This window comes from Rhinolophus sinicus, chromosome 9 (genome assembly GCF_057876585.1).
Source record: "Rhinolophus sinicus isolate RSI-liver-muscle chromosome 9, RSI-T2T, whole genome shotgun sequence".
Lineage (NCBI taxonomy): Eukaryota > Metazoa > Chordata > Mammalia > Chiroptera > Rhinolophidae > Rhinolophus > Rhinolophus sinicus.
The window spans coordinates 27447489-27474632 of NC_142509.1; the positions used below are offsets into that span (position 1 = coordinate 27447489).

Here is a 27144-nt window from a genome sequence, read left to right on the forward strand (position 1 = left end):
CCTAGGGGTCAGTATTGAATTGAATTCCATGTGCAAGCAGAATGCAGAAGTCCTAACCTAGAAAAAAACTGCCCAATGTTTCCCAAACGCTACTATGCATAGAATCACCTGGGATTGTGCCTCTCAAACTTTATTCGAATCACCTGGAGATCTTATTTAAATACAGGTTGTGATTCAGTAGGTCTAAACTGAAGCTAGGACTCTGCGTTTCTAACAAGCTCCTGAGTTTGCGGATGCTGCTGGCTCACAGATTGTACTGAGTAGAAGCAAGGCCCCAAAAGATTTTGATTCAGTTACTTTTTGGTTAGACCCAACAACCTGCATTTTAACAAGCTTCCTCAGTTGCTTCTGATGTCCAGATGGATTTCCAAATTCCTGGAATAAATGGGTAATACTGAAGCTATATTGAATCAGCCCTGGGAACTAATCCCAGTTCTGTCATTAACCCCCGTGTTACCTTAGGCAATTCCTTCCCCTCTGTATGTCACATTTTCCTCATCAAGAAAGGATGGAGAAGTTGATTTCTTAGTCACTTCTAAACTCTTACGTTTGAAGATACCGCCAGGACAATTCAACGGCCAGAGACGGCCTTAGTCTGAGAACTACAATCCCCACCATGCCCCGCGCTCCTCCGCTCTCACGTGGGGTCGTGGAGGGGTGTGGCTAGTGGAGGATCTCCCCATAATCCTTTGCGGTGGTTCAAGATGACGGCGCCCAGAGGTTCCGTGAGCGATTTGGAGAGCAGCAGCAGCAGCAGTGATGCCGAGGAGTTGGCGCGGTGCCGTGAGGCTGCGATGCCGGCCTGGGGCTTGGAGCAGCGCCCGAGGGGGCCGGAGAAGCCAAGAGCTGGTAGGCAACTGTGTTCAGGCAGTCTGGCAGAAGGGCGTAGGACTTTCCCCGGGGTCTGAGAGAATGGATGGTGAGGAAGGAGGCAGTGGGACTCGACTTCTCTCCCCAAGAGAACTCCTGGGACTGCATGGAGTTCAGAGTCAAAGCGCGTGCTGGTGCAGCAGTGTGGGTTGTTCCATTATCCCAGTCAGGGAAATTGAAGTACCTGAATGTCTCTTGATTCTGCTCCCTTTGGCCCATCTTCCCTGCTGCACACTAGGCAGCCCGCCACCTCTCCGAAATCACGGCGACAGCCCCCTTTCTGGATTCTCGCATTCATCCTTTCCCCGCCTGCATCGTGTTCATACCCTGGGGCTGCCAGTGAGCTGTGTCCGACACAGAACTCTGACCGTGATTCCCTAGGGCCCTGGAATAAGTCCCAAACTCATAGGGGTCCCTAATCATAATCCAGAGGATACGTGAATTTGGAAGGGGGAAAAACATTTCATCTTTACTCTCATTAACCTATGTCTGAAATTTAGCATCACTTTCCATCTTGCATGTGGGCAACAAGCCACAAGTAAGTTGGACAATACCTGTTACTTTGTCCTAACAAATGTCACAGATTTTCATGTCTTATTTACAGTCTTTGCAGATACATCAAAATATTGTGAATAAAATGTTGGAAAAAATTTATATTCATCACTACTTTAAAATTACAATAATTTTTAGATCCATCTCTAGATCTTACTTAATGCATTAAAAAAGAAACATATATCAATATGCCAAATTTGGTTTTTTAGGTTATAGTGACAATGTCAGTATCATTGGTTTTATTTGTAATCCTACGAGTTGTATTTTGTGCATTTAAAACATTCTGAAAAGGAATCCAGGCTTTACCAGACTTTCACAGCAGTGGTAAATCATGGTTAAAACCTCCTGCTTTTGTTTAAAAGGACTTACAAGCCCTTTAGTAATCCATTCCCTGCCTGCCTCTCTTTTCTTGCTGTCCTACCACTCTACACTTTCATAGGTAGGCATCAGACCATACTATACCCTCTCATCTCTGGGCACCATAACTCTGCAGTTTTCACATTCTATATGCATCACTCTATACACATCCATCTCCATCACTCACTAGCATTGAGAATTTGGGCAAGGTACTTAAATCTCACTGTGTCTAAATTTCCTCATCTGTAAAGTTGGGATAATGGTAGTACCCACATCATCAAGTTGAAAAGTAACTGAGATGATGCATCTGCAGTTCTTGGAACATAGGAAGGCCCAACAAATGGCAGCAGTTATGTGGTTGGTCTCTCCGCATGGATTGCTTTCCCCTTCCTGCCTAATTCCTGCTCATCCTTGAATACAGCTGAGACACTACCTCTTCAGGAAAGCTGGTTTATCTGCCTTCTATCTGTCACCATCAGACTTTGTGTGATAACCTTCATGGATAGTGCTTTCCTTCCTACACTTGTCTCTTGTCTTTTTTCTTCTATTCCCGCATCCCTAGTAACTTGAATTCAACCCTGGCTCGTACATGTTCTACAGTTTATTGAGTGAGAAGTTATGTAATGTGAACTTCATGAAAGCCGGGATCTGGCCTGTTCCCAGATCCCAGGTATGCAACTTTGATAAAGATATGCAACATTTATTTCACACCAAGACACCATGCCAAGAGCTGGGGATGTAAAGATAAAAAGAGGCCGACCATGTACTCCAGTAGCTGACAAATCCAGGGAGGAGATGGAATTGCAAACGAAGGGTCCAAAACAATATAAAACTTCACTATGTCCTTACACTTACTCCGGAGGGTTGTTGACCTAACCCTCATTTTACAGATGAGGAAAACAAAGGCTTGGGAGGTAAAGGGACTTGCTCAGGGTCACACATCTTGCCAGGGCTCAACTGAACTCTGGAGCCTGGGGTCTAATACAGCTTCTTCTTTACCATGACAGTACCTCACATCCATTGCTCTGTAGTCATGACGGACTACATTGTGATTGCATGTAAGAGAAAGGAGAGGTCATTAAAGACTGTCCATCCCAGGGCTCCCCATTACCCAACTCCAGGACCATCAGGCACTTTGTACTCCATGTGACGCTCCGGAGCACGTGGACACAGACCACAGTGTACGCTGTGCTTCCTGAAGTTGCTTCATACTGTGGCCCTACTTTGGGCCCAGAATTACCAAGTGTCCATTTGATTCAGTTAGCCCCTTACATACACAAGCACATTTTGTCCCATTGTTCAAGTCAAAACCCGCATAGAGCCATCTCCCTTATTTCTCACACCATCTATCTAGTCCATCAGCAAAATCCTGTGGACTCCATCCTCAAAATACACGTCCTGTGTGCTGCCACTTCTCACCATCTCAATTATTGCAGCAGTGTTCCTGCTGGCCTTGCCCCTCTTCTCCTTTGAGACCCAGGCCCTCACATTGGCCCACCAGGCCCCGTGTGATCTGGCCCCCTGAGTTCCCCAGCCACGCTGGCTTCCTTGCTGGCTCTAAAACACTCCAGACACGGTTCTTTCTGCCTTGGGGCCTTTGCATGTGCTTTTCCCTCCACCTGGAAGGCTCTTCCCCAGATGTCCACTTGGCTTTCCGTCACCTCTCAAATCTCAGTGCAAATGTCACCTATTTGTGATACCCTCCCTGCCCATCTTTCTAAAATGATCCCCCACCCAGTATTCCCCACCGACCTCCCTGCTTTGCTTTTCCCTATACGTATCATCATCTAACTTTATGTTTTAATTGTGTGTTTTTTGTCATCTGTCTTCACCGACTAGAGTGTAAGCTCCATGAGGGCTGGGATCTTTGTCTAAGTTATTCAGCCACTGGCACACCCCCTGGGTAATGGTAGACCTTCAGTATTTGGTTGAGTGAATGACCACCGAGCCAGCATCCCCAGTGTCTTGGCTTGAAGAATGTGATCGACATAACTGGGCCACTTTCTTCTTTCCTACTAAGTGCCTGCTAGGTGCTTAGTAGGCACCGGTTAATGCTAGAATCAGATCACTCTTAGGCTTGCCTGGTCAGCATGGTGGTTAAGAGAGGGGCTCTGAAGACGGTTGACCTGTCTCATCCCAACTCTGTCACTTATTAGCTGTTTGACTCCAGCTAAGTAACTTTACATCTTCTTGGCTCAGTTTATTCTTCTGCAAAATGTGGTATATGGTGACCCCTCTAATGGGGGAAGATTCAATGAGTTATACATGTAAATCACTTAAAATCATGCCTGGCGCACAACAGATAATGTTTCCTCTATAAATGCCTCAGTTTTCATTATTTCCACAGATGCAGCAGATAATCAGTTACCAACCACCCAGCGGAGCCTCAGGTACTGTGCACTTTGGGTTCAAGTTTCATCCCTTCATTCAACAAATACAGATTACAGATCCCCTGCTGTGTGCCAATGCTAGGTTGCACCCTGGGATATCAGGGTGAACGAGCCACACGTAATCCCTGCCCTCATGGGGGTGGCTTCTGGACTGGCAGGAAGTGAGGTCTTTCTCTTTGTGTTGTAGGCAGAAGGTGGATGAGCATGAACAAGATGGTAACGAGCTCCAGACCACCCCCGAATTCCGAGCCCACATAGCCAAGAAGCTCGGAGCCCTACTGGACAGGTAACCAAAAGCTTACCTTCTCTTCTGCCCTCATCAATTTGAACAGTAATGGCCCCATTGACGGGGAGCTCACAGTGTGCAGGTAGGCACGGGGCATGCACCGGGCACGTGTCACCTCACCGCGTTCACAGTCACCCTACCGTGTAGCCTGTCACCTTATTCTCCAGTTGAGGAAACAAAGGCTCTTCACGGAAAGAAACATTTGCCTGAAGGGAGTAAGGAACAGAGCTGGGGCTCAAACCCAAGTGTGTTTGACTCTAGAGGCTGTGCTCTTGACCGCTGTGTTATCCTGCTACCGTGAGAGGAAGAGAGGAACCCCAAGAACAAGAGGGCAAGGGACAGATGGAGTTACTGTTTCTTGGGTGCTTCCGGTGTGCCAGGCACGGTGCCAGTTCTCTTTCTTACATTTGAGAACACAATCGGTAAAGATGCAGGTCAGCGGCCCTAAAGCAGGTGCCGAGGGATACAAGTCCCGAGTGAGGCTCTTGAAAAGAAGAGATCCAATAGCAAAGAAGTTGAAAAACACTACATTCTACATCCCCCCATGTAGATTGAGATATGGAGATTCCTAATTATCCATTCAAGGCTCTGAGAAGTCCTGCAGTAAAGACACCTGTGTAATCTTGTTCGGCCCAGCAGTTTCCAGACCCATATGGCCACACTGCCTTTGTTTAGTGGAAGACCAGTCACGTAGCATGGAACACGTTTCAGAATATGCTGGTCTAGGTCCATTCTTGATTAGCAGAGCAGGTTTTGAAAGCGAGGTGAGGATAGTCAAGCAAGAGTCCTTTAATCTGAAGTAACATCACAGAGGACAAAAGAGCCCTCCCAAAGTGTAAACCAGCTGCTCTGTTAAGGCAGAATGTTGGGCCAGACCTCAGCAGCCTGAACCACCGTGGTGTAGTGCCTTCCCCCAACTCAGGAATGTGGGAAACGTGTTTAGAAAGGTCAGTTGGCATTTCACCCCATGGAAGCAGTTTCTCTTTATGACTGTTTGGCTTTAAGGTAAAAAGGCCCACCTGGCACTACAGTGATCCACGCTGAACATTTCCCCAAGTGGAAATGGAGCCGGGCGCTGCTCAGCTGCGGTCAGATGGTTCCTGCAGTGTTTTTATATATCTCCCCACAGAGACGTAAAAGGTACTCCAGTTGGTCCCTTGTGTGCGAGCAGGGTTTCTCAGCCATGGCACTATTGGCACATTGGACTGGATCATTCCTGGTCGTGGGGGACTGTCCCCCACAGTGTAGGATGGTCAGCAGCATCCCTGGCCTCCACCCACTGGAACCTCGGAGCAAACCCCACAACCATTTGTGACAACCAAAAATGTCTCCAGACATAGCCTAATGTCCCCTGTGGACAACGAACCACTGTGATAGATGCTTGGGTCAGGACCAGGCGCCTGGGCGGCACCATCTTCACTCCTTCTTCCCAGACTGATTTCCTGGACAGGACCTTGGGACACACCTTTGGCATATTCTCTGTTCGCATTCACCAGAGACATGCTTCCTGGTGTCGGCAGTTCTCCCTGCTTTCTGTGCTTCTGGAGACAGGCTTTATTTTTGCGTGAGAAATCCTGTGACACTTACTGCTTATCAGGATGACAGTGGTCTTCATCATCATCACAGCTACCATTATTGAGCAGCTGCCCGTGGCCAGGCTCTGGACTGAGTGCTTGCTATCCTCTCTCGTTTAATCCGGTCACAGCCCTGGGAGGCAGGGACGGTTATCATTCCCAGTGTGCAGATGGGTAACAGGCCAAGAGAGATGAAGTCCCTTGCCAAAGAGGACAAAGCCAGTGAGTGACAAAGCCAGGATTCAAGACCCAGGTCTCTGAAGTCTGAATAAGGTCAATGGATTGTATCAGTGTAAGTTTCCCGCTCGGATGATTGAACTACTGTTAATGCACACAGTGCTGCCATTGGGAGAAACCAGGCAAAGAGGATATGGAATCTCTCTGTAGTATTTCTTAGATGCATGTCAATCTACAGTTATCTCAAATTTAAAAAGAAAAAAAATTAAGTTAAAAAACAAACAGGTCTGCCCTGCTCTATAAGCTGACCTCTAAACCATTTCTCTACACTGGTCTTGTTTCCTTTTTCGTGCTTGCTGCCAAGAAGCTCAGTGTGCCCTCCCTCTAGCACGGGTACAGGACTTCCTGACCACACGTCGGCGCTTTCTGTCCCTCTTGCGTTTATTTTTCTCTTTGCCCTATTTGAAATGGTATTCATTTTGTTGTACTATGAGTATCTCTAAAAATTCTTCAGTGTTTTCTGGAATAATAAAGGGGTTTAAACAAATGAAGCACTGCGGTTTGAGCCGGCAGGCACTGGTTACAGGTATGGCGGTCGGCCTTCGCGTTCTTACCAGGCCAGTGTGCTGTCTCCTTTTGCATTTAAGATCACTTGCCTCGATCCCCTTTAAAACACGTTTTTGTTATCACCCAGACTCTTATCCTGAATCAACCGTCTCCTCTTCCCTTAGTTCCATTACCATCTCAGAAGTCGTGAAGGAGCCGACAAAGGCCGAGGTACAGAAGAGAGTCACCCCAGAGGATGATGGTGAGTAGTTACCCTGTTAATATCAGCTATCGTTTGGTGAGCACCTACTGTATGCCTGGAGCTGGGAAACACAGTGTGGTGTGTTACCTTCTTCCACCCCAGCAGCCTGCTCTTAAGGCAGGTCTCATGATGATAGCCCGGTTACAGGGGGACCGTATGGGAAGCGGAGGCTCTGAGAAATGAAGTCACTTGTCTGGTGAGCTTGTCAGGCCAGCCCTGAGCAGGAGCTTCTTACCCCTGCACTCACAGCCCTGCCGTCTGAGTCGGTCCCCTGTCAAATTCATTTGCCACTCTGGAAGCTGCCTTAGGCAGGAGGCTCCACTGCGCATTTCCAGAAGCCACCGAGGGCTGGCTGACCGGATGTGGCAGCCGGTGTACCCTCATCACATGAGGTGTTACTTTGTGGTTAGAGAAGAGCGATTCCTGAGTCTTCCCTTCTGGACTGGAAGCTCCTTGAGGGCAGAAGCAGGGCAGCCGGGGCACCTGGGAGGAGAGGTCGGCACCTGGCAGAGCTGACGCTGCCCCTTTGGTTTGTAGGCTTCCGCCTTTTCTTCACCTCCGTACCTGAAGGCCCTGAGGAGAAAGCTGCTCCCCAGCCCTGCCGAAAGCGACTGCCTTCCAGCTCCAGGTGAGATTGCACAGCCTCTCCTCAGGGTCCCTCCGTTTTGCCCGTTTTCTGTGTTGGCCAGTGTCCCAGGACAGCCAAGCAGACTCCAGTGCGGTCCAGGCTGACAAGGAACCCTGTCAGGGAGCTGGGGAAATAGTACCCTCAGTGGGAGGGGGAAGAGGTTCTCCTGGGGGGTGGCCTTGGATGTTTACTGCTGTTTGAGCACCCATCTTGTGCCAGGCGCCTCACTCCTTGGATATTCCTGTGAGGCCTGGGCTCAGTGAAGAGCCCCATTTTATAGATGAAGACAGTGAGGGCCAGAGAGGTGAAGTTACTTAATGAGGTCACATAGCTAGAAAGCAGAGAAGCCAGTATCAGAACCCAGGCCTGCCTCACTCCCAAGCCTGAGCTCCGTGTCTGCCTCCCCCTGTGGCCTCTTTCTGGTGGCGTGGACCAAAGCAGTGAGAGGCAGCTGAGGGGCCCGGGCCCGACGCAGGGTGACCAGACTGCCTTCCCCTTGTAGCAGTGAGGACAGCAACGAGGAGTGGCAGCGGTGCCGGGAGGCGGCTGTGTCAGCCTCCGACATCCTGCAGGAGTCTGCCATCCATGGCCCTGTCAAGGGGGAGAAAGAGGCGAAGAAGAGTAAAAGGAAGTCGAAAAAGAAAGCCAAGAAGGAGGCCAGCGCAGACCTGACCGCAGCCATCACCACAAGCAAGGCCACAGGCGGGAAGCAGGAAAAGGAGTCAGCCACGCTCAACGGAGACCAGACATCACTTGGGACCAAAAAGAGGAAAAGGAAGAAAAAGGCAGAGAAGGCAAGTGAGGCTTCCCCGTTACCCCCAGCAAGGAGTCCAGCAGCCATGTCTGCAAACTGACCCCAGCCTGTGGGCACAGGGCACAGCTAGCCCCAGTACCAAGGCACCCACTGGGACGAGGCATTGCCAAGACCTGTCTCCCTCTCCAAGGACGTGGTTGGCCAGTCCAGGCTCTGCCCAAGGGCCGGACTGGGGCTTGCCCAAGGGTCGGGGCAACGCCGTGGTTATAGGGTGAGAAGCCTAAGCAAGGCCTGCCCTTTTGTGCTCCCACTGGAGGCTGGGGCAGACCTGTGTTACCAGAACATTCTGTGGCCTCAGGAAGAAAGAGCCTCCCAGTCATTCAGTGCTAATGGCCAAGTGGTGAAGCTTCCGTCTCCCCAGTACTGTCCGCGGAGAGAGTGAGGGAGGCCTTTTCCTTCCCCTCCACCTCCTCAGCCTGTTGTGGGACAATCTCAAGGAAATGAGAGAAGGGGTCCCTGAGGTGCCGAGGCCCAAGGAGTTTGTACTTCTCCCTCCGTGCCACACAGACTGGATATAACATTGTCTGAAAGAGAAGGAGAGAGATTTTCTTCCTCCCTCATTTTTTTTTCCTCCACGCACGATCATGTCTCTGAGCCAACCAGATTATCGAAAATAAATTGTCGGACCCAACACGTAACAAAGTGATTTGGGTGCTGCCTCCCGGTCAATGCTGAATCTTGATGAGACATTTTAAATAAGCATCACACAGGAGGAGTCCTCCTGCCTACACGCCAAGATGGGTTCCTGCACCCCAGCTTCAAGACTTCCGGAAGCAACAGAAGCTCCAGGTTGAGGTGAAATTCTGGCTTTGTCGCCTTGCCTCAGAGATTCAGCAGAACCGGGAGGACAGGTGGGGTGTGAGAGAGTGTGTGCTGGACCCCTCACTCCTCAGGCCCCCGGTGTACCCCTGCCTCCCTCTGCGTGCCCAACCCCATCTGGGCGATGTGTGGACAAGCAAGAAGTTTCCGATACGTCCTTTGTTTACTAAAAGTTAAATAAATGTACAGACCTGCCCTTAGCTGGCTGCAAGCCGCGGGGCTTGCTGGTTCTCCCAGGCCCTTCCTCAGTCACGGGTTGGAGGCGGACTCCGCGGGCGGGTTGTCTGCAGCAGCCTCAGGGAGATGAGGTCGCAGGAGCCCCGGCTTTACACAGCTGCCTTGTCCCTCCCAGTGGGCTCGGGCTCGGGCTCCTCATGGGCTGCGCCTGCCCGCACTTCGCCCCATCCCTCCGCCTGCCAGGCCTCCAAGCTTCCAGGCCTCCGTCCTGTCCAGACGGGTGGTCCTCCCTGCCGCTCGCCTCTCCTTTCTCCCTTTGGACACCTCCACTCTGCCTGCTGCTCAGACCTTGCTGCCTTCTGAGCTCAGCAGCTTCTCCCCGAAACCAGGGAGGGTCTGCAGGACCCCAGAGGCCAGAGGAGTTGCTACCCCAGGACTAGCACCAAGTGCAGAGTTGCAAGCCTCCCACACGAGCAAGGACGGCTTACTAGGCTTAAGGGGGCTTTTCAGTAGAGGCAAGATGCCAGGCCGGCATCAGAAGGCATGATGCTCGGGGGAACGAAAGTCCCAGAAAACTGGAGGTCACGGGGTCCAGAGAGAGGGATGGCTCAGGATGAGGGAAGCTGGAGAGCCCTGATGCCCTGCTGTCAGCTTGGGCTCCCTTAGCGCTTGGGTGTCTGAGCCCCAGGCCCTGGGACAGAGTAGCCCCTCAGGGAAAGCGTAAGCTGTGAGTGAGGGACGGGAGTGGGTACAAATGGGCATGTGAGTCCGTAGCAGGAAGGGGGGCAGGATGGAGTGGCCTGGACAGGGCATCGGTGACAGAATGGGGACACATTGATCTAGGGCGTCTCTTCGTTGCTCAGTGAGTCACAGCTACACAGGCTGTGTCCTGAGACGTGTGGCTGCCGGAGCTCCCTTCAGGGTGCCGGGGCTCCCCACAGGCCCAGGCTGGGGGTATCAGCATCCAAAGCCTGTCCCACTCTGTTCCAAGTGACAGGATTTCCCCTGAGCAGCAGGGACAGCCCCTCCCATGTCCTGCCAGGAACATGCTGTGCTTCCCAGCTCTCCACAGTATCCCCGTGTGCACCAAAGCAGCCCGCCTCGGGTTGGGGCCCCTCAGAACCCCTCCCTCTCTGACACTGGCAGAGCAGGGTGGGGACCGAGGCACAGTTTTCCAGAGAAGGGCAGCAGCTCTGTGGCAGCAAAAGTTTTGCAGGTTCAGATGTTCTAGTCACCCCCCAAGTGGGCCGTGCAGGCTTCGGGGCCCAGCTCCTGGGAGGCGGTAGCCATGGTTACTGGGAGGAAGAGGCCATCTGCGTGGAGATGAAGGTCTCGATGACGCTGTGGTTGGATGGCAGCAGGTGGCTGTGGCCATTGGTGGACTCGGTGCTCTGGTATAACACGAGGCTGCTGGAGGACACTGTGGAGGCAAGTGACACTGCTGCTGCCACTGAGCCAGTCCTTATGCATCCCCGGGGGTACCCAGGCCAGCAGAGGGGGGCCTGGTCTCATTAACCTGTGGCCAGGCTCGGGCCACCCTGGGAGTGGCCACCTCAGGACATTTTAGTGGGAACGTTAGGGAAGCCTGGTGAGGTGGTTAGTTGTAGGTGTCATCTTGGCTCTAGTCATTGAACCAAATACTAACCGAAGTGTTGCTGTGGAGGTGTGTGTGTGTGTGTGTGTGTGTGTGTGTGTGTGTGTGTGTGAACACCTACAGTCAGTTGATTTAAAGGAGATTTCCCTTGATAACGTGGGTGGACCTCCCATCAGTTGAAGGCCTTAAGAGCAGAAGCTGAGATTTCCTGGAGAAGAAGGAATTCTGCCTCAAGACCAACATTAACCCCTGCCCGCGTCGCCAGCCTGCTGGCCTGCCCTCCAGCTTTCGGACTTGCCAGCCCCCACAGTCGTGTCAGCCAGTTCCTTAAATGTGTACACACTCCTGTGGGTTCTCGGGAGAAGCCTGGCTGATTCAGACGGTTACAGGAATGGGCTTTGAGTTCAAGTCCTGGCCCTGCCACCTAGTAGCTGTCAGGCAAGGCCAAGTCCCTCACCTCCTTTAGTGTCCGCGTTCTCGTCTGTAAAATGGGGATGATGCCAGTGCCACACGGACAGAACAGCCTGGACTGTGCGGCCCTCAGCCCTCAGTAACTCACTTCAGTCACCAGGGCTGAGTGGAGGAACCTCAGGCTCACAGAGGGGCGACCCCTTGCCCAAAGTCACGCACTAAGCAAGTGGTCACCCCAGGCCCCAAAGCCCAGCAGCCGGACCCCAGCGTGCTGGCTCTTCACCATGACCTTGTAGGTTGCAGACTTGGGTCATAGGGGGATGGAAATGAATGGGTCAAGCGGGATGTGGAGGCCTGGAAAGCCCACTCTCTCTCGTTGCTACGTGGAAACATGAGTCCTTCCAGTTTTCCATCTGGCTTTCTTTATGAAGGCTGATATTTAAATGTTGGCAATGATTCAAAGAATGCTAACTCCTGAGCCGCTTCTGGCCCCCACCTAGCCTAACTGGCTGCTCCCTGTTACCGCCACTGCCTCTTCCTATGACTTAATCCTGTTCCTCGACCAGTCAGTGAGATGTTTCTGTAAGATGTGCCCATTTTCCTGTGGTTTCACACCCCTCTTGGTTCACTTCCAGAGAGCACAGAGTGCCCTCCAAAACCTGCCTCGTGGCCCCCCCTGTTTGCCCACTGCTGCACCCACACAAGGAAGAGGCTGCTCACCTGTGGGGCTGGCACTGAGCCGATGGGAGGGCTGCAGGTGCTGGATGCCAGCAGGGTCCTGGCTGGGGATGTGGATGGTGGTGGCCTGAGATGCTGGCGTGTGAAGCCCGGACTCACTGGAGGCCTCCGTGTCTGAGGTGAAGACCTGGGGGAACAGAGCAGCCACCTGAGCCCCTGGGGGGACGCCAGGGAGGGGCCCGAGGGAGGGGCCTTGCTGGCCTGGGCCTTACCTGCTTGGTGGGCGTAAGGCTGGCCAGCGCGCTCAGGTTGGTGTCGGTGATGAGCATAGTCTGCGGAAGCAGTCCCGTGTGCGTGTACTGTGCCACCTCGGGCTTGTGGCTGTAGAGGGCTGGCCAGGAGGGAGAAGACAGAGCTGGATCCACAGGGCACCCTGGGCCAGGCTGGACCTCGCCCAGGAGGGCCTCGGGGCTGGAGGAAGTGGGGCGTTGAGGCCTGGCGAAGGCCCAGTGGCGCAGTGGAGGGACTGATTTCCAAAACGGAGCACCAGATAGAGAGTTTGGACCGCCCCCCTCCCCACCTACAGGGCCCTGCTCAGCTTGGTTTGGTGGGAACCCAAACCAGACCCTCCCATCACCTGGAGATGACAGGTGTGAAAGGGAATGGGAGACACGGGTGCTCTTGTACTAAGTACAGAACTCGGAGGGCAGCGTATCTCCCCCTCCAGGACACCCCTTGAAATGGAACCTCGATTTTAACCTCCACCTGCCCCTACAAAATCACATAGATACCAACAGAAAAATACAGATTCTCACACTGACGCAGATAAAGCCACACCATCCATATACACAAATACGTGCACTCAACCAGATGCACACAGATAGACCCAGGTCCACGTTCCCGTACCCTCAGAGCCAAATTCCAAAAGTGAAAAGCAGTCGGTTTTCAGAAGCTTGGCCCTAGAGCTCGTTTGGTAGCAAGATCTGTCCTGAGCCTGCTGGGAGGTTAAGTCTTTATTAACCTACTTGGGGGAAGTCTACCTTTTGCTGCAGAAATTGTGACGCTTGGTGACAGTGTTGCCCCAAACCCTGCTGGGAGCGTTACCTCATCTATGGTGTGGCCACCGTATTACCTTATGAAAAACTGAAAATAGTGAATTCTAAAGTACATGTGGCCCCAAGGCTTCCGTTCAGAGGACTGACCGGTACTCCCACGCGTGGGCGTGCACATGCAAACACCGTGAACACCCAAATGCCGATCCACTCGCACAGACACGTGCACACGCTCATGGCCACGTGTATTCACACACTGAAACATTCCGGCCACAGACACTCATCTGAGCACCCACAGCGCTCCCGCCCCCATCCCAGAAACACACTTGTACCAGACACGGAGACCGCAGTATCTGCTGGCCACCCCGTCCCCCTGTGCTCACCATGGGGGCTCTGCAGCTGGGCCATGGTGGCCATGAAGGGATTCTGGGCCATGTGACTCTGCACGGGAGGCATGAGTGGCTGCTGGTAGGAAGGGTGCAGCGGCTGGGAGAACTGGACCGGCTGCAGGGTGGTCAGGCTGCTGCCCATGCTGTTGATGACTGGCACACTCTGGGCCTGTGTGGAGGCCAGGCCTGGAGCGGAGGGGCAGGAGTCAGCCAGGTGTCCACGGCCCCCCCAAGCTCCCTGAGGACACCGTTCCTCCCTCCCAGAGCCAGTGCGTTGGGGGAGGAGGTGAGGTGGACAGGAAACCCCTTTGCACTGGGGCCTGTCACTAACTCACCTGGCTCAGGCAAGTCACTCTGCGTCTGTCTCTGAGCCTCTAGCTCATTATATGGGGAGGGGGTGTGTCAAACTAGGTTCCCTGGAGCCTTGGGGTTCCACAGCAGTGCAAAGGCTCTGGAGCTAACTCTCTGTTTCCCTCTCCCTGTCTGTCTTATATGTTGAGCTTCTGCATAATAGTTCCTACAAATAAAGTCTTTCTAGGCTTTGAAAACAAAAACCTAAAACCTTAAAAACTTTGATCCCCTTCAGCTGCTGGTTTTCCCACAGATGTTTTACCTTCTAAGGCACTATATAATTTATGTACTGTGTTTATGGTCTGCCTCCCCATTTGGGTCACTCAGATTTTGGACTGTTTGGTTTGCTTATGTATCACAGATGTAGCACAGAGCCTGGCACAGAGTAAGTGCTCAATAAAACATGAATGAGTCCTAGTGGCTCTTCCAGCTCTTGGATTCTATAGAGCCCCATGAGCCCCACCCCCACCCCCACCCAGCTGCCCCCAACCCCACCAGCTTACCAATGACCAGGGTAGAGGCGCCCGTGTTGGTGAACGTGGAGCCCAGGGAGGCAGGCTCACCAGGCCCGATGGCCATGACCCCAGGAAGCGAGGCCATAATAAGGTTCTGGGGCTGCTGGTTGAGGCCTGGGGATGTCTGCTCCAAGCTGTGCAGTGCCGTCAGGGTGCTGACAGGAGGCAGGGGACCCCCAGTTGCTGAGACCTTGGAAGGGAAGCCAAGCCGAGTGAGGGTGGGGCCTCATGTTGTCTTCCTAGGGACCCTTTCTCCCCGCCGAGGGAAGATGAGGTTGGAAGGGTCTTCCCTACATGGGGAGGACACTCACCAGCTTGGCTTCGGTGCTTAGCAGGCTGTGACTGGGCTCCAGGCCTGTAGGGGACACTTGGTGCAAGGGTGTAGATACTGTCACCAAGGAACCGCTGCTTGAGGGCGCTTCCTCTGCCTCACTGGTTGCAGGCTGTCCATAGCGCACACCTGGAATGGGAGCAGTGTCCAGCCTCAACACCCCACTTTCCTGCGCTCCAGGGCCCTCATTCCTCTAAACTACATCTGTTTGCTTAGGCAACCCACCCCGTCTTTATGTAGCTGACAAACGTTGCTCGTGTGTCCACCTCCTGCCAGGCCCTGTGCTGACTGCTCCCAACTCCTGAACACAAGGGCTGCCTAGTGCTATACCTGACATGCAGTAGGTGCTCAATAAAAGACAATTGAACTGAACTAAATTGATGTTAACAACATTAAACTGCAGCAAACTAAGTTGAATAGAATGAGCTGGAATTAGTTGAAAGAAACTGAATCTAGTTTAATTGAACCTGACATGAATCGAGCTTGAGTTGAATTGAATTGAATCTAATCGAATTGGATTGAATTGAACTAAGCTATACCAAATTAACTGAATTTCCTTGAATTATATTTAGTAAACTGAATCGATTGGGAATTGCATTGGATTAAACCATACCAAATTTAAATGAACTAAATTGGGTTACAATGAGTTGAACAGAATAGAACTGAATTGAATTGAGTTGAACAGAAATGAGTTGAGTTGATCTGAAGTGAATGAATGGAAGTAACACAAATCAGAGTGAATGGAATGGGGTGGAGTAGATGGAGTGGAGAGAAGCAGAGTAGATACAGTCGTGTCAATAGACTGGAGTGGAACCAAACTGAAGTGCTAAAAGGTTTGGGTGGCAGCTGCCACTGGACAGTAGTCCCCAACTCTCCCACCTACCCCCATGTTTCCTTCATCCCCAGCACTTACCGTGGACTTTACTGGGGGAGAGGGCAGGTGGGGCCAGGCCAGGGGAGCTGTGGGCAGGCAGTGCAGGGCCCGGGCCTGGCCCTGGCGGTGGCCCACTGTATGTGTCCATGGCCAGCTTGTGCCGAAACGCTTCCTCCTTGCGCCGATTGGCAAACCAGTTGTAGACACGCACCTCTGTGACCAGGTTGGAGCCCAGCCCCTGTGCCTGTGATGGTGACACCCCTCTCTGGATGCACTCGGCCCTGCAGAAATAGCCACTTGTGAGCCTCCAGGTCAGGAACAGAGGGACCCTCTCCTGGGGCTGTGGGGAGAGATCTAAGACGTAGGGCTCTATCTGAGTGTTTGAAGCTGGCAGACGGTTTCAATCCCAGTTCTGCTATGTGACCTTGAGTAAGTGACTTAGCCTCTCTCAGTATCTCTGGTCATAAAGTGAGCAAAGGAACCAGAGGGTTGTAGTGAGGATGGATGAGATGAGCAGCCACTCAAGAGTTGCTTGGGTTGGTGGGGGCTGGTGTCAGAAATGGAGCTAGGTTTCAGACCCTGAGCAGGAGTTGAGACTGGGTAGCCTCCCTCAGCACCCAGAGCTACCCTCCCCTTCCCCAGCCTTGCCCCTGCCCAGACCAAACCAGCCCTGCTAACCACCCGCCATCCTACCTATTGCACTCCTCCACCAATGCCTCTCGCTCCTCCTTGCTGGGGTTCTTCTGCCTCTCATAGGCCTGGAACAGGATCTGCTGGGATGCTGGGCCCCATTTGAAACGGTTTCTCCGCCCCTTCTTGGTTGGCAGCTCATCGCCCGTGGGCTCCTCAACCAGCCCACCCTGGCCAGCATGAGTGAATTCTGTAGGGACAGAGAACCATGAGCAGGGCACCAGACACACCCACCTTCCCACATCAGTTCATGACTACCCTCCTGATTCTTTCTCATTCCCAGGGTGCTGAGCCAAAGGAGCTTACAAGTAGAACTTAGAAATCATCTACTCCAGTGATGACAAACACACAGCACACATGCCATCACTTTCTTAACCTGTATCCAAGGCAGACATCACTAATCAATCCCTGCACACTTTTCTACTGAGCCAAGATATAATCTCACAAGGCTGCAGGTAAACGTGAGCATTTGTTCACACTTGACACGTATGCCGTCCCATTTTACAGGTGAGGTTCAGGGAAGTTAAATATTTTTCCAGGGTCACACAGGACAGCAGAAAATCGAATCATATCTCCTGAGTATATCGAGAGCTATGTTCAACATTCCAGACTCAGAATTCAAGTTTAAAGTGCAGTGTTAGCCAGGAGAGAAGAGACCCACCAGCCCTTGTTAGCTGGTTCCACTTTAATGGAAACTAGTCTATCAGATTATCCCTGAGCAGGTCACCCAGGGTATGGGACAGACAAGTGCCAGGACATTTTTATGAAGGGGAGAAGGAAGAGTCCGAGTCAGGGATATATATGTATGTGTGTACGAGGTATACATACGGCTAGTATATGCATAAAATCTCTGGAAGGATATATGCAAGAGTGGGGAATGCCAGTGGCTCTTTAGGGAGGAGACATCTAATATTTATTGTAAAAGCTTTCTTTCTTTTTTTATTGATGTATATTGCCTTTTAAAAACCTGGATAATTAATCAAAGACATGGTAGACTTTTTTTATATTTAGCCTCATAAGTGTGAAAGTGCACTTGGGATTTGATGGGGTGTGAGACCTGAGTGAGGAAACCCACTGTTCCCTGAATGATAGTGCGCCCAGGTCTTCCCAGGTTTGCAGCGGAGGGCTGAGCATACTCCTCGCCTCTGAGTCTTTACGCACACTGTTCCTTCTGCCCAAAACACCCTTCCCTGCGTCTCCATGGGTCAAAATTCGACTCACACTTGAAGACTTAGTACAAAGGTCATACTTCTAGTGTGACCCTGCCTGATGCACCTGCCTCCCTGAGGAAGAATAGATTACTCTCTCTTCTGCCATCAGCTCAACACTTCGAAATATGCTTTACGTAGCACTCCGCACTGGGCCTGGCACACTGCGAGTACTCTATACACACTAGCTATTGCTGTTGTTGTCACGTTGTAATACATCTCACTGTATCATAGTGATCTTTTCTACTTCCCCACCGCACAGCTCTTAGAAGGCAGGGACCAGTTTATCCATCTTTGGATGCCCAGGACCAACCCGACTGCCCTCCCGCTCCCCAGCGTGCCTGGTGCAGAATAGGTACTAAATGCTGGTTGAGTCCCGCTGACTTCCTCGGAGTCTGCCTGTCCGAGTAACGGGATGGTGACGCTTCCAGCCCCCACCCTCGAGCTGCAGAGAGTCCCGGCTGGGCCTGCCAGGGAAGACGGGGCTACATTCGGTCATTACTTACGCTGGGCCACCTCTCGCTGCTTGCGGACGTACCAGGTGTACAGGGCAGCTCGCTTCTGTGTCTTCATGGGGGTCCCTTTGTTGAGGTGTTGGGAGAGGTGCGACTGGTTGAGGCCGGTGGTGTCGACCACCTCCCGTTGCGGGATGTTGTGCTGCTGCAGGTACGACTTGACCATCTTCGCCACACGCCACGGGTCCTCCCTGGCAGGAAGGCAAGGACAGGGCCGCTCAGCTGGGCGTGAGCCTGCAGGCAGGGCTGGGAGTCCCGGCTGCCAGGAGCCCTGTCTGCCCTGGGGTGGGGTGGGGGGGTTGTGGATGAAAGCAGGTGTGGAGCCCGGGGCCTGCACCCTGACTCAGGGACAGGAAGGTATGGGCACTCATGCCAGGACACAGGGACATGAGAACAGAGACAGAGACACATACACATAGCAGACGTGGTCACGGGTGCAACCAGTCCCACACAGACATGGGAACAGAGACAAGTTTAGAAACACAGCCACACAGACACAGGGGCAGATGTAGACATGAACAGACTCCCGCTCGAAGTTGCACAAGCCCAAGGGGGAGGGCCCTCACGTTTGTGCTTCCTTTAAAGCCCCTCCCCTCATCCTACCTGGAAATGTTACTTGTCGCTATGTCTTATCCACTGAGAGAAACTATAAACACCTTGAGGTCAGGAACCATCTGGTTTTCAGCGCCCAAAATGGGCCTGACACATATTATGCCCTTGGTGAATGCAGGAGTGAATGGACGGATGGTAGGGTGGATGGATGGATGACTGAGGGAAACCTACTAGAAAAAATACTGGGTGTGAAAACAAGGCGAGAAACAAGATTCTCCCAGTTGGCAGCTGGGGCCACTAAGGCTAAGAGAATTGCGGGCCTTGCCTCTATTGCCCAAGGTCACAGGACCAGCCCAGCAGAGTTCCATCCAACTGAAGGGACTTGTTTCTAAATCAGCCTATCAGGTAAAAATCACATAACATCAAAGCGCCTCCTGACAACGTGCTCAAGACCCTAGGCAACGGCCCGGCCAGTTTCCCCACAGCACTGGGCCAGGCGACTGGTTTTCAACAGAGTTGCAGGTGAAGGGGTTATGGGCTGGCATTCAGAGGCCTCATTGTAAGAAAATTGTGCATGTCTGAGCTCCAGAATCCCACTCTGTGGGCTGAGATTCTCTTCCCCTCATCCTGTCCTGAGCTTCTGTTACAAATATGTGTCAGATAGAAGCAGCTCGTTACATCCATGCTGAAACAGACAGAACTGGGATTTGAACACAGGTCTGCCAGATTCCAGAGCCTGTGTTCTCACCCCCTTGACTCAGCAAGTTGTTCTAGAATTTGAGACTTCTGATATTTGCACGTGTGGCAAATGTGTAGGAGGTAACTCGTCCCCATGTGGCTTGCCACAGCAAAAGATTGGAAACCACCTAAGTGTCCAGCAAACGGACGCGGATTAACTAAATTGAGGTGCCTTGGGTTGATCCAACTGTAAAAACCCGCTGAGAAAGCTCTGTATGTGCGCAGATGGAACAGTTTGTCTGCTAGGTTTGCTACACTGCTATTTGGGTACAATTTAAAGTGGGATAAAACATTTCTACCGATTTGCTTGTGTTTGCATGAAATACTGGCAGGACACGGAAGGAACTGGTGACACTGATGGCCTCAAGAGGGGTGTGGGGTGCTGGGGACAGGGTGAGAGGGGCAGCCTCCTCTGTTACTCTTCCATACTTTTTAAATTATGTCATATCATATTATATAATATGCAACATATGCATATGTACTATTTAAAGCGGAATTGTAATAAACACAAACAACCCCCACCCCCAGCGCTCTGAAGCCCACCCCACACTGCCCTTCCCCACCACCCATCTCTCATTCCTCATAGAGCCAGCCCTGCTGTGCCCTTGACAATGCCTTTCTCAGACTCCAGGGCACCCTTTCATCAGCTTTGGCCCCATGACTTCCTCCATTTTTATCAGCAGTTCCCATAAAGGCAGGGAGGCAGGGAAGGTGGGGTCAGATAAAGTTAAATCGGTCAGCAGTCAAAACAGCAAAGTCCCATTTGTGTAAAAATGATACCCATGAGAACTAATAATTCTTGAATATTTACTGTGAGCCAGGTGCTTTGCCAAGAGCCGGTCATTTAAATCTTACAATAACCTTAGGAAGTAGGTACTACTTGTATGCCCATTTCATGGGTGAGAAAACTGAGGCTCACACAGGTGAGCCTCACTTGTCCAAGCTGACCGAGCTGGGACTCAAGAATATTTCACTTTGCGTGGACCCTGCAGACCTCTCCCGGAGCTCCTCTCTCTCCCTGCTTTCAGGGGTTCCTAGGAGCCTCTTTTCCACCTCCCCTGCTTCCTGGGTGCCAGTCAGCGCTGGGAGGGAAGAGCAGTACAAAGTCCAGCCTTATGCTCCCTGGCAAACATGTTTATCTGATTCTGGAGCTGGGTTGCCAGATGGCCTCCCACCTCCCCCAACTGCAATCATCACCCCCCCTGAGAAATCCTCCCTCCCTCCCTCCTCTCTTCTCCAGAGAGAATGAGCTCAGTCTTTCTCTCAACAGGGCCTCTCCTGGCTCAAACTGAAGGTGTACTGTCACTGTCCGTGTCTCTCTCTCTCTCTCTCTCTCTCTCTCTCTCTCTCTCTCTCTCTCTCTCTCTCTTTCTCTCCTGTCTCTGTGTCTGTCTGTTGTTCACTGTGTCTCTTTCTCCCACCCACCCCCAACACACACACACACACACACACACACACACACACACACACACAGTCTCCAAGGACCTGACTCTTCGGGACAGTTTCCCCAACTCAGAACTAAGAGGCCAAATCTCCAGGTAGCCCCAGCTTTCACTCTCATGGGCAGGCTCCCAAGTGAAACCAACCCGGGTTCAAGTTCCACCACTGCGCCCTAGCACCTGACGTGTGCATGCTCCACGTCTCCTCTGAAACTCGGTGGCTAATCCACGCCTGCCTTGCAACGCTACTGGGAGAACTGAATGAGTTTCGAAGAGGAATGAAACGCTTCCAGGGCCCGGCACACAGTCAGGGCTCAGTAAGTGGAATGACATTGTTATCATCACCATCAGTGCAGTCCTGGGACCCCAGGCTCCACAGCAGAGGGAAGAGGGTCCTGGAGAGGGGAAGATCTGCCCACATCTCCCTCCTCCTGCCTCCTACCCATTCTGGGGTCAATCAGATGTTCAAGGCTTTGGGCCTTTTTGTTTGCCGCCCTTGGGGTTTCAGCACTTTCTAGGTTATGGAGCTGGGAGACCACCCAGGTGGGCAGCTGAGTTCTCAGTGCGGGCGCGGCCTTTCTGGCTCAGTTTGAATCCCAGCTCTGCCACTCACTCTCCGGCTAGCCTTGGGAAGCGTGCCTCAGTTTCCTCAACTGTGATATGGGGCTAATAATAAACATTTCACAGGTTGCCAGGAGAATAAAATGAGTTTAATGCATTTGTAAGCCATTCTGAGCTCTAGAGCACTGCATGGAAGTGAGTTGATGGTGAAGTTGAACAGCAAGAACAACTGGGGAGGGCAAAAAAGGAGAGCTTATCAAGGACAGGCTTGCAACCTTGAGAGTGCTGTGCAGAGTTGTAGGGGTTGGGAGGACCTGGGTCTAAGTCCTGGCCTGAGTGCTTTGTAAGAGTTACCTTGGGCAAGTCACTTTGCCTCTCTGAGCCTCTGTTTACTCATCTGTAAAATGGGACCCCTCATGATAGCAACCGTTTACTGCACTTACTACATAGGCACTCTACATGTTATCTTGCTACTTAACCCTGTGGGTCAGTGTTATTATCATCTCTGCCTTGCAGAGGAAACTGGGGCTCAAAAAAGTGAAATTACCTGCCCACACTAGAGTGAGGGAGCTGGGGTTCAAAACCAGACAGGCTGTCCTCAGTCAGGGGTGTCAGACTGTCCCACTGTCTTCCTGAGTTTCAGTGCCCAATGGAGAGAGAGGATCAGAGACCTTCAAGGTTGAGGTTTGAGCTGGTCAGGAAGGACCTAGGAGGACACCCCGGAAGCAGCCCCAGGTACAGGTTCCTCCCTTGGCCACAGCAGCAGACGTTCCCCAGGGCCTCTGAGAATCCTAGTCACTCGTTCATCTGTGCTGTGTCGGCCAGTGGGCTGGATATCAGGGGAAAGAGTGGTGAACGAGGCCACATGGATCTCTCATTCAAGAGGTATTTTCATGACAGGAGAAAGGAAATGAAACTGGTGGAAGAAAGAGGGACCGCCTTTAGATGAGAGAGTCAGGAGGGCTTCCCGGAGGTGACATTTGAGCAAAAAGACGAGAAGGAATCAGCCATGAGAAGATCTGGAAAGAGTGTTCCAGGCAGAAGGAACAGCAGATGCAAAGGCTCTGAGGTGGAAATCAGCAAAGTCCATGTAACTGGAGGAAAGGGAGGGAGGGCGAGAGGTCCCTCAGAGGACAGGGAACTGGGACAGGGAGTTTGGATTTTATTCATTGTCCAGGTAGGGAAACGGAGGCAGGAGGCAGAGAAGAGACTGGCCCAAGGTCACACAGTGAATTAAAGGAAGAGCTCAGGGCCGTGCTGTGGCCTCAGGCACAGGGCGCCTGGGGAGGGAGACCTGGGACCCAGGACCCACGTTGCCTCTTCCGAGACACTGTCTTCTGCAGACAGATTGAAGTCCTGCCTCTGCACCCTCCTTCCACGCTTCAAACTCCCCCACTGCCCCGGCAGACATCAGGGGTCCCGAGCCCCTCTCCTTCGTGTTCCCTGGGACTATAGGTCCCACTTTTTTCCCTCAGGGTGGTTTCTGATCCCTTTTGTTACCTGAACAATAAGTAACCCAGGTAGTTAGTTATAAACTCCGCAGGAACAAGGAGCTGGTTGATAATTTATAGCAACATCTCAAATTTAAATGGAAAGTAAATAGCATGCTGTTAGCATTAAAGAAAACCCAATCGGGGCAGGCGGGAGTACTCCAGCCTCCTCTCAGCTTGGGGTGCCTCACTCTCTCCCCAGCCCCTTCTCCCCGCTGGTGTGAGCCCCTCTTTCCTCCCATTCCTCTGCTCAACTGCTTCTCCAAGCCTCTATCCATCTGCCCCGACGCCCTCTCTCCTCCTCCATGTCTCCCCTCTCTCCCTCAGCTTCCAGGCCTCTGCTGGTCCCTAGAGAGCACTTTAACCTCTGCTCTCACCCTCAAGTGCTGTGGATCAAGCCTCCCCCCACCCACCATCCCACCAAGGGGGCTGCTGATCAAGAGGCCCCACCCAGCCAGGTAAGAAAGGCCCTTGGCACCCTCTGTCCCCCGTCCCACTTGAAAGCCCCCATTCCCATCTGGGGTCCTGAGCAGGTCTGGCCCAGCCCCACCCTGTCCCAGGTGCCCTCGCCCTGGGTCTGCCATGCCTGACTCTTTGCCCCTCCCCTGCAACACAGCAGGGCCCTTTGCCCTCCTCTTCCTGCCAAGTCAGGGGGCCTGTCTGCTCCCCTGCCCCTTGCCCAGGCCCTCACAAGGCCAGGCAGACACTGAGGACTCCCGGAGGCAGGGATCCAGCCCTCCCCCACCCCAAGCCGGGGTCGGGACCTTGAACAGCAAAGAGAAGGTCCCTCTGGAGAGCGTCTTTGGAACTCTTCCTCAGACCCCGCCCCAGTGACTGTCAGCCGGCCCCTGGCCCCCAGTCACGGGGATTGAGAGCACCAAACCGAGTGGGTGTGGAGTCCCAGCTGAGTGGCCTCAGTCAAGCTACTGCCCCTCTCTGGGCCTCAGTTTCCTCATCTGCGAAGCAGAGTTTCCATAGCTCCCTCCCAGGCTTCACCTCCACATTATCCAAAATCATACACACATGCGAACGCTCAGCAGAGCGCCCGGCTTAGGAAAGAGGTTAAAGGGGCGTTGGGAAGGGGGTCCTCACAGCCCCCAGACCTCCCTTTCCCCACCTCCGCGCCTGCACTTCCCCATCCCCCACCCCCGCTGGGTGGGAGGTTCATTGGCTCAGGCCTCCCCAGGCCACCATCCCTATAAGTTAATGATCACAGGCCTTATCAGAGCCTTTTGCCATTTATAAATTTATAAAACAAAAGAGAAATAATAAAGCCCATGGGTAATTAGTAACCAGGTTAGCTCTGCTGAGGAGAGGGGAGGCATCGGACTCGGACCCACCCAGTTCTCCGAGAGATGGGGAGCCAGCCAGTGGATGGGGGTACACGAGAGGCCTCTAATAGCACCTGCTGGTGAGATGGGAGAGCCTGAGGTTGTGCTAGAAAGGAGAGCAGCTCGCGCTCTGAGGCTCCATCTCCGTCAGGTAAGAAAGACCTGGCTGAATGCTTGAGTCCCCGGGTGGCCAGGGGAGCCTCTAAAACCTCTGCCTTGCCCGCCCCCCCCTCCACCTCCCCAGCCATGCTCCCTGGCCCCCAAGCCTGTAATCTGAGCGCTTAGCTGGGAAGTAGGGTCTGGAGTGTAGAACTGGCCATGGTGGCTAGAAATTCCCACCACCCTCTGGTTCTCCAGGCCCTTGAATTGTAAAGTCTCCTGCTTTTTTCCCATCTTGGAGCTCCCCTGGGGAATGGGGCCACTTCCCAAGCCCTGGGCAGAAAGCCTTGGCTCATGGGGTCTCAGGACTCTGTAGAGGGCCAGGTGGGGGGAGAAGGGGGCTGGAGACCAGCCTCCGAGTAAACATCCCCCCTGAGCACTCATGGGCCCTGTCCCCCTTCCCGACAACTGGGCTAAAGGCCCAGCTCATGGAACTCTGGCCTCAGCATGGCTAGTCAGGGGCTGAGGGTGGGCCCCTCTGGGCTCCTTAGAGCTGGAGACAGGGAAGGGGGTGCTTACTGCAGCAGGCTCTCCACCACGGCCTTCTGGTGGGCAGCCTCCTCGGGGCTGAGGTTCTCCAGCTCCTTGAGGATGGGCGGCGTGAAGTCCTCCCCATCGTCGTCGGTCTCGTCCTCGGAGCCCCTCGTCTCCCCCAGCCCATTGGGCAGCTCGGCCAGCTCCCCTCGACCGCCGCCACAGGACTCCCCCTTGTCCAGGGGGCCGTCTCCAGCCAGCAGGTAGGGCCCCGGCTCACCCAAAGCCTGGATCAGAGCCTCTTTGCTCAGGCCTGACTCAAGCAGGGCGCCCAGGAGCTCCATCTGCAGCTGGCTCAGTTTAGAAACCATGGCTCCACTACCACGGGGCCACGCGGCCCGGGGCCACCAAGCGGGCCGCCTCCCCCACCGCGTGGACTGTCTACTTGCCAGCCAGTCAGCAGGCAGGTACAAACCAGGCTGCTTGCACCTATAGTCCCCCCCAAACCCCACTAGCCTAGCCCTGTGGGCACCCCCAACCCCCAACCCTGGCCCCAGCGGCCAGTGAATCAGGGCCCCTGCCCGCTCTGTTTACATTGGAGCTGGGGAAATTCTCCAAGGTTCATATTTATCCGTGTGCTTAGCGAAGGGACTGAACTTTGGACTTCAGCCCTGCAAAGTGCAGGCCTCATGGCAGCACAGAGGGACGGCAAGCCACGGCCTTCAATGGGAGTGGGCAGAGCGGAGGGTGGGGGAGGCGGTGGTGGGGGGCCCAGGGCAGCTGGGATGGAAGGTGCTGGGAGCCAAGGAGGACTTCGGGTGAGCAGCATCAGGTCCCACCCCCAAGGACCTTGTAGGGGGGCCAGGCTGAGGCAGGAGAGCAAAAACAGCAGGTTTCCCTTGGGAACAGAAGCAGCAGGGAGTTGTAACAGGCAAGTGGGCCAGCTCTCCTCAAGGGCAAGGTCATATTCATTTGGGGACCTGTCCTCTCAGGCCTGACACCAGGCCTGCCTGTAGGTAAAGCTGTTAACTGAGGTCTACGGTGTGCCAAGGTCTGCAACAGTGAGACGGTAGGTACAGGAATTATCCCCATTCTATAGAGTAGGAAACTGAGGCTCAAGGCTCCAAGAGGGTACGCAACTTGCCCAAAGTCACACAGCTAACCAGGGACAAGACTTTCAGGGTGGAAATAGGGTGAGGTCGATGAGGCAGTTGACTCAGGCTTACATTTTAAGGGGGTGCCAAAAAACTCAGTAAACAAAAAAAAAATAACATTTCCATACAATATATTTAAACATCAAAATGGATGCAAAACCCAAAAGAACTAAATACATGTGCACACAGAAACTTGCATGTGAATGTCCGTAGTAGCAGCGTTATCCACAATAGCCATGATGTGGAAAAAACATGCATCAGTGGATGAATGGATAAGTAAAATGTGGTTTGTCAATGCAGCGGTATATTATTTAACCATAAAACAGAACAAAGTGCTGCTACAACATGGATGAACCACTAAAGACACTATACTAGCGAAAGAAGCCAGACACAAATGGTTGCATATTATGAGTCCATTTATATGAAGTGTCCATCCATAACAGGCAAATCCACAGAGACGGAGAGTAGATTGGCAGTTGAGGGTCGGGGGAGGGAGGGGCAGGGAACAGGGAGCCGCTGTTTAATGAGTAAGGGGTTTCTTTGGGGATGATGGAAATGTTCTAAAATTGATTGGGTGATATTACACAACTCTGACTATACTAAAAACCACTGAGTTCTGAACTTGAAAAGGGTACATTTTTTTAAATGGTGAATTTTATGATATATGAATCCGTGAATGTATTTTTAAATTAATGCCAAAAAATCTGTGATGAACAAAGTAGCAAAATTTTTAAAAAAAATGTTCTCACCCTCATTCACCTCCCCCTAATTCCAGCTTTGGGCAAGGGCTGGTCCTCACAGCTCACCCACCTCTTCTCTCTTCTAGTCAGAGCCTTGACAAAATTCCTGCAGTGTGTTGCCTGGGTGGCCCCTAAGCCCCCAGAATAAGGGGTGTACCCAGGAATAGGCGGGGTGGTAGTGAGGGGCTGCCCTTCAGGCGGGGGCCTTTCCAGAGGGTCTGCATCTCTCCGGGGTCTGCAGAACCTGAGTCCTGCTTGGGAGAAGGTGTCATTGACCACAAAACCCTCCCTGCAGCTAGGCCAGGCCAACAGAGAGGGAAGGGGACAGGTCAACAATGACAATAGAGCTTTCTCCCCTCTATTTGGCTCACATCCACCTTCTTGGTCTGCCCACCCCCATTCCTGGTGCTCCAGTCCCCCTTACCCTGAATTACGTCTTCATTTTT

General features: G+C 52.8%; 2 protein-coding genes across 3 annotated transcripts; one reads left to right on the top strand and one right to left on the bottom strand.

Moving 5' to 3' along the window:
- The first annotated feature begins 673 nt into the window (after positions 1 to 673).
- On the top strand, positions 674 to 9506 carry C9H12orf43 (chromosome 9 C12orf43 homolog). Of its 2 annotated transcripts, none has more exons than XM_019727869.3 (6): positions 674 to 849; positions 4127 to 4169; positions 4357 to 4455; positions 6938 to 7014; positions 7552 to 7642; positions 8148 to 8638. In XM_019727869.3, exons 1-6 carry the CDS (start codon positions 705 to 707, stop codon positions 8494 to 8496), a joined length of 804 nt encoding a protein of 267 aa, XP_019583428.3. In that variant the 5' UTR covers positions 674 to 704; the 3' UTR covers positions 8497 to 8638. The 2 variants fall into 2 exon arrangements, with proteins under 2 accessions (XP_019583428.3, XP_019583427.3); XM_019727868.3 differs by having other exon boundaries at positions 675 to 849; positions 8145 to 9506.
- On the bottom strand, positions 9420 to 25407 carry HNF1A (HNF1 homeobox A). Its single transcript, XM_019727867.3, has 10 exons — positions 24850 to 25407; positions 18052 to 18251; positions 16341 to 16527; positions 15687 to 15928; positions 14754 to 14902; positions 14431 to 14632; positions 13571 to 13762; positions 12408 to 12526; positions 12178 to 12322; positions 9420 to 10872 (listed from the first exon to the last, which is right to left on the bottom strand). Exons 1-10 carry the CDS (start codon positions 25173 to 25175, stop codon positions 10745 to 10747), a joined length of 1890 nt encoding a protein of 629 aa, XP_019583426.1. The 5' UTR covers positions 25176 to 25407; the 3' UTR covers positions 9420 to 10744.
- Between the last annotated feature and the right edge of the window lie 1737 nt (positions 25408 to 27144).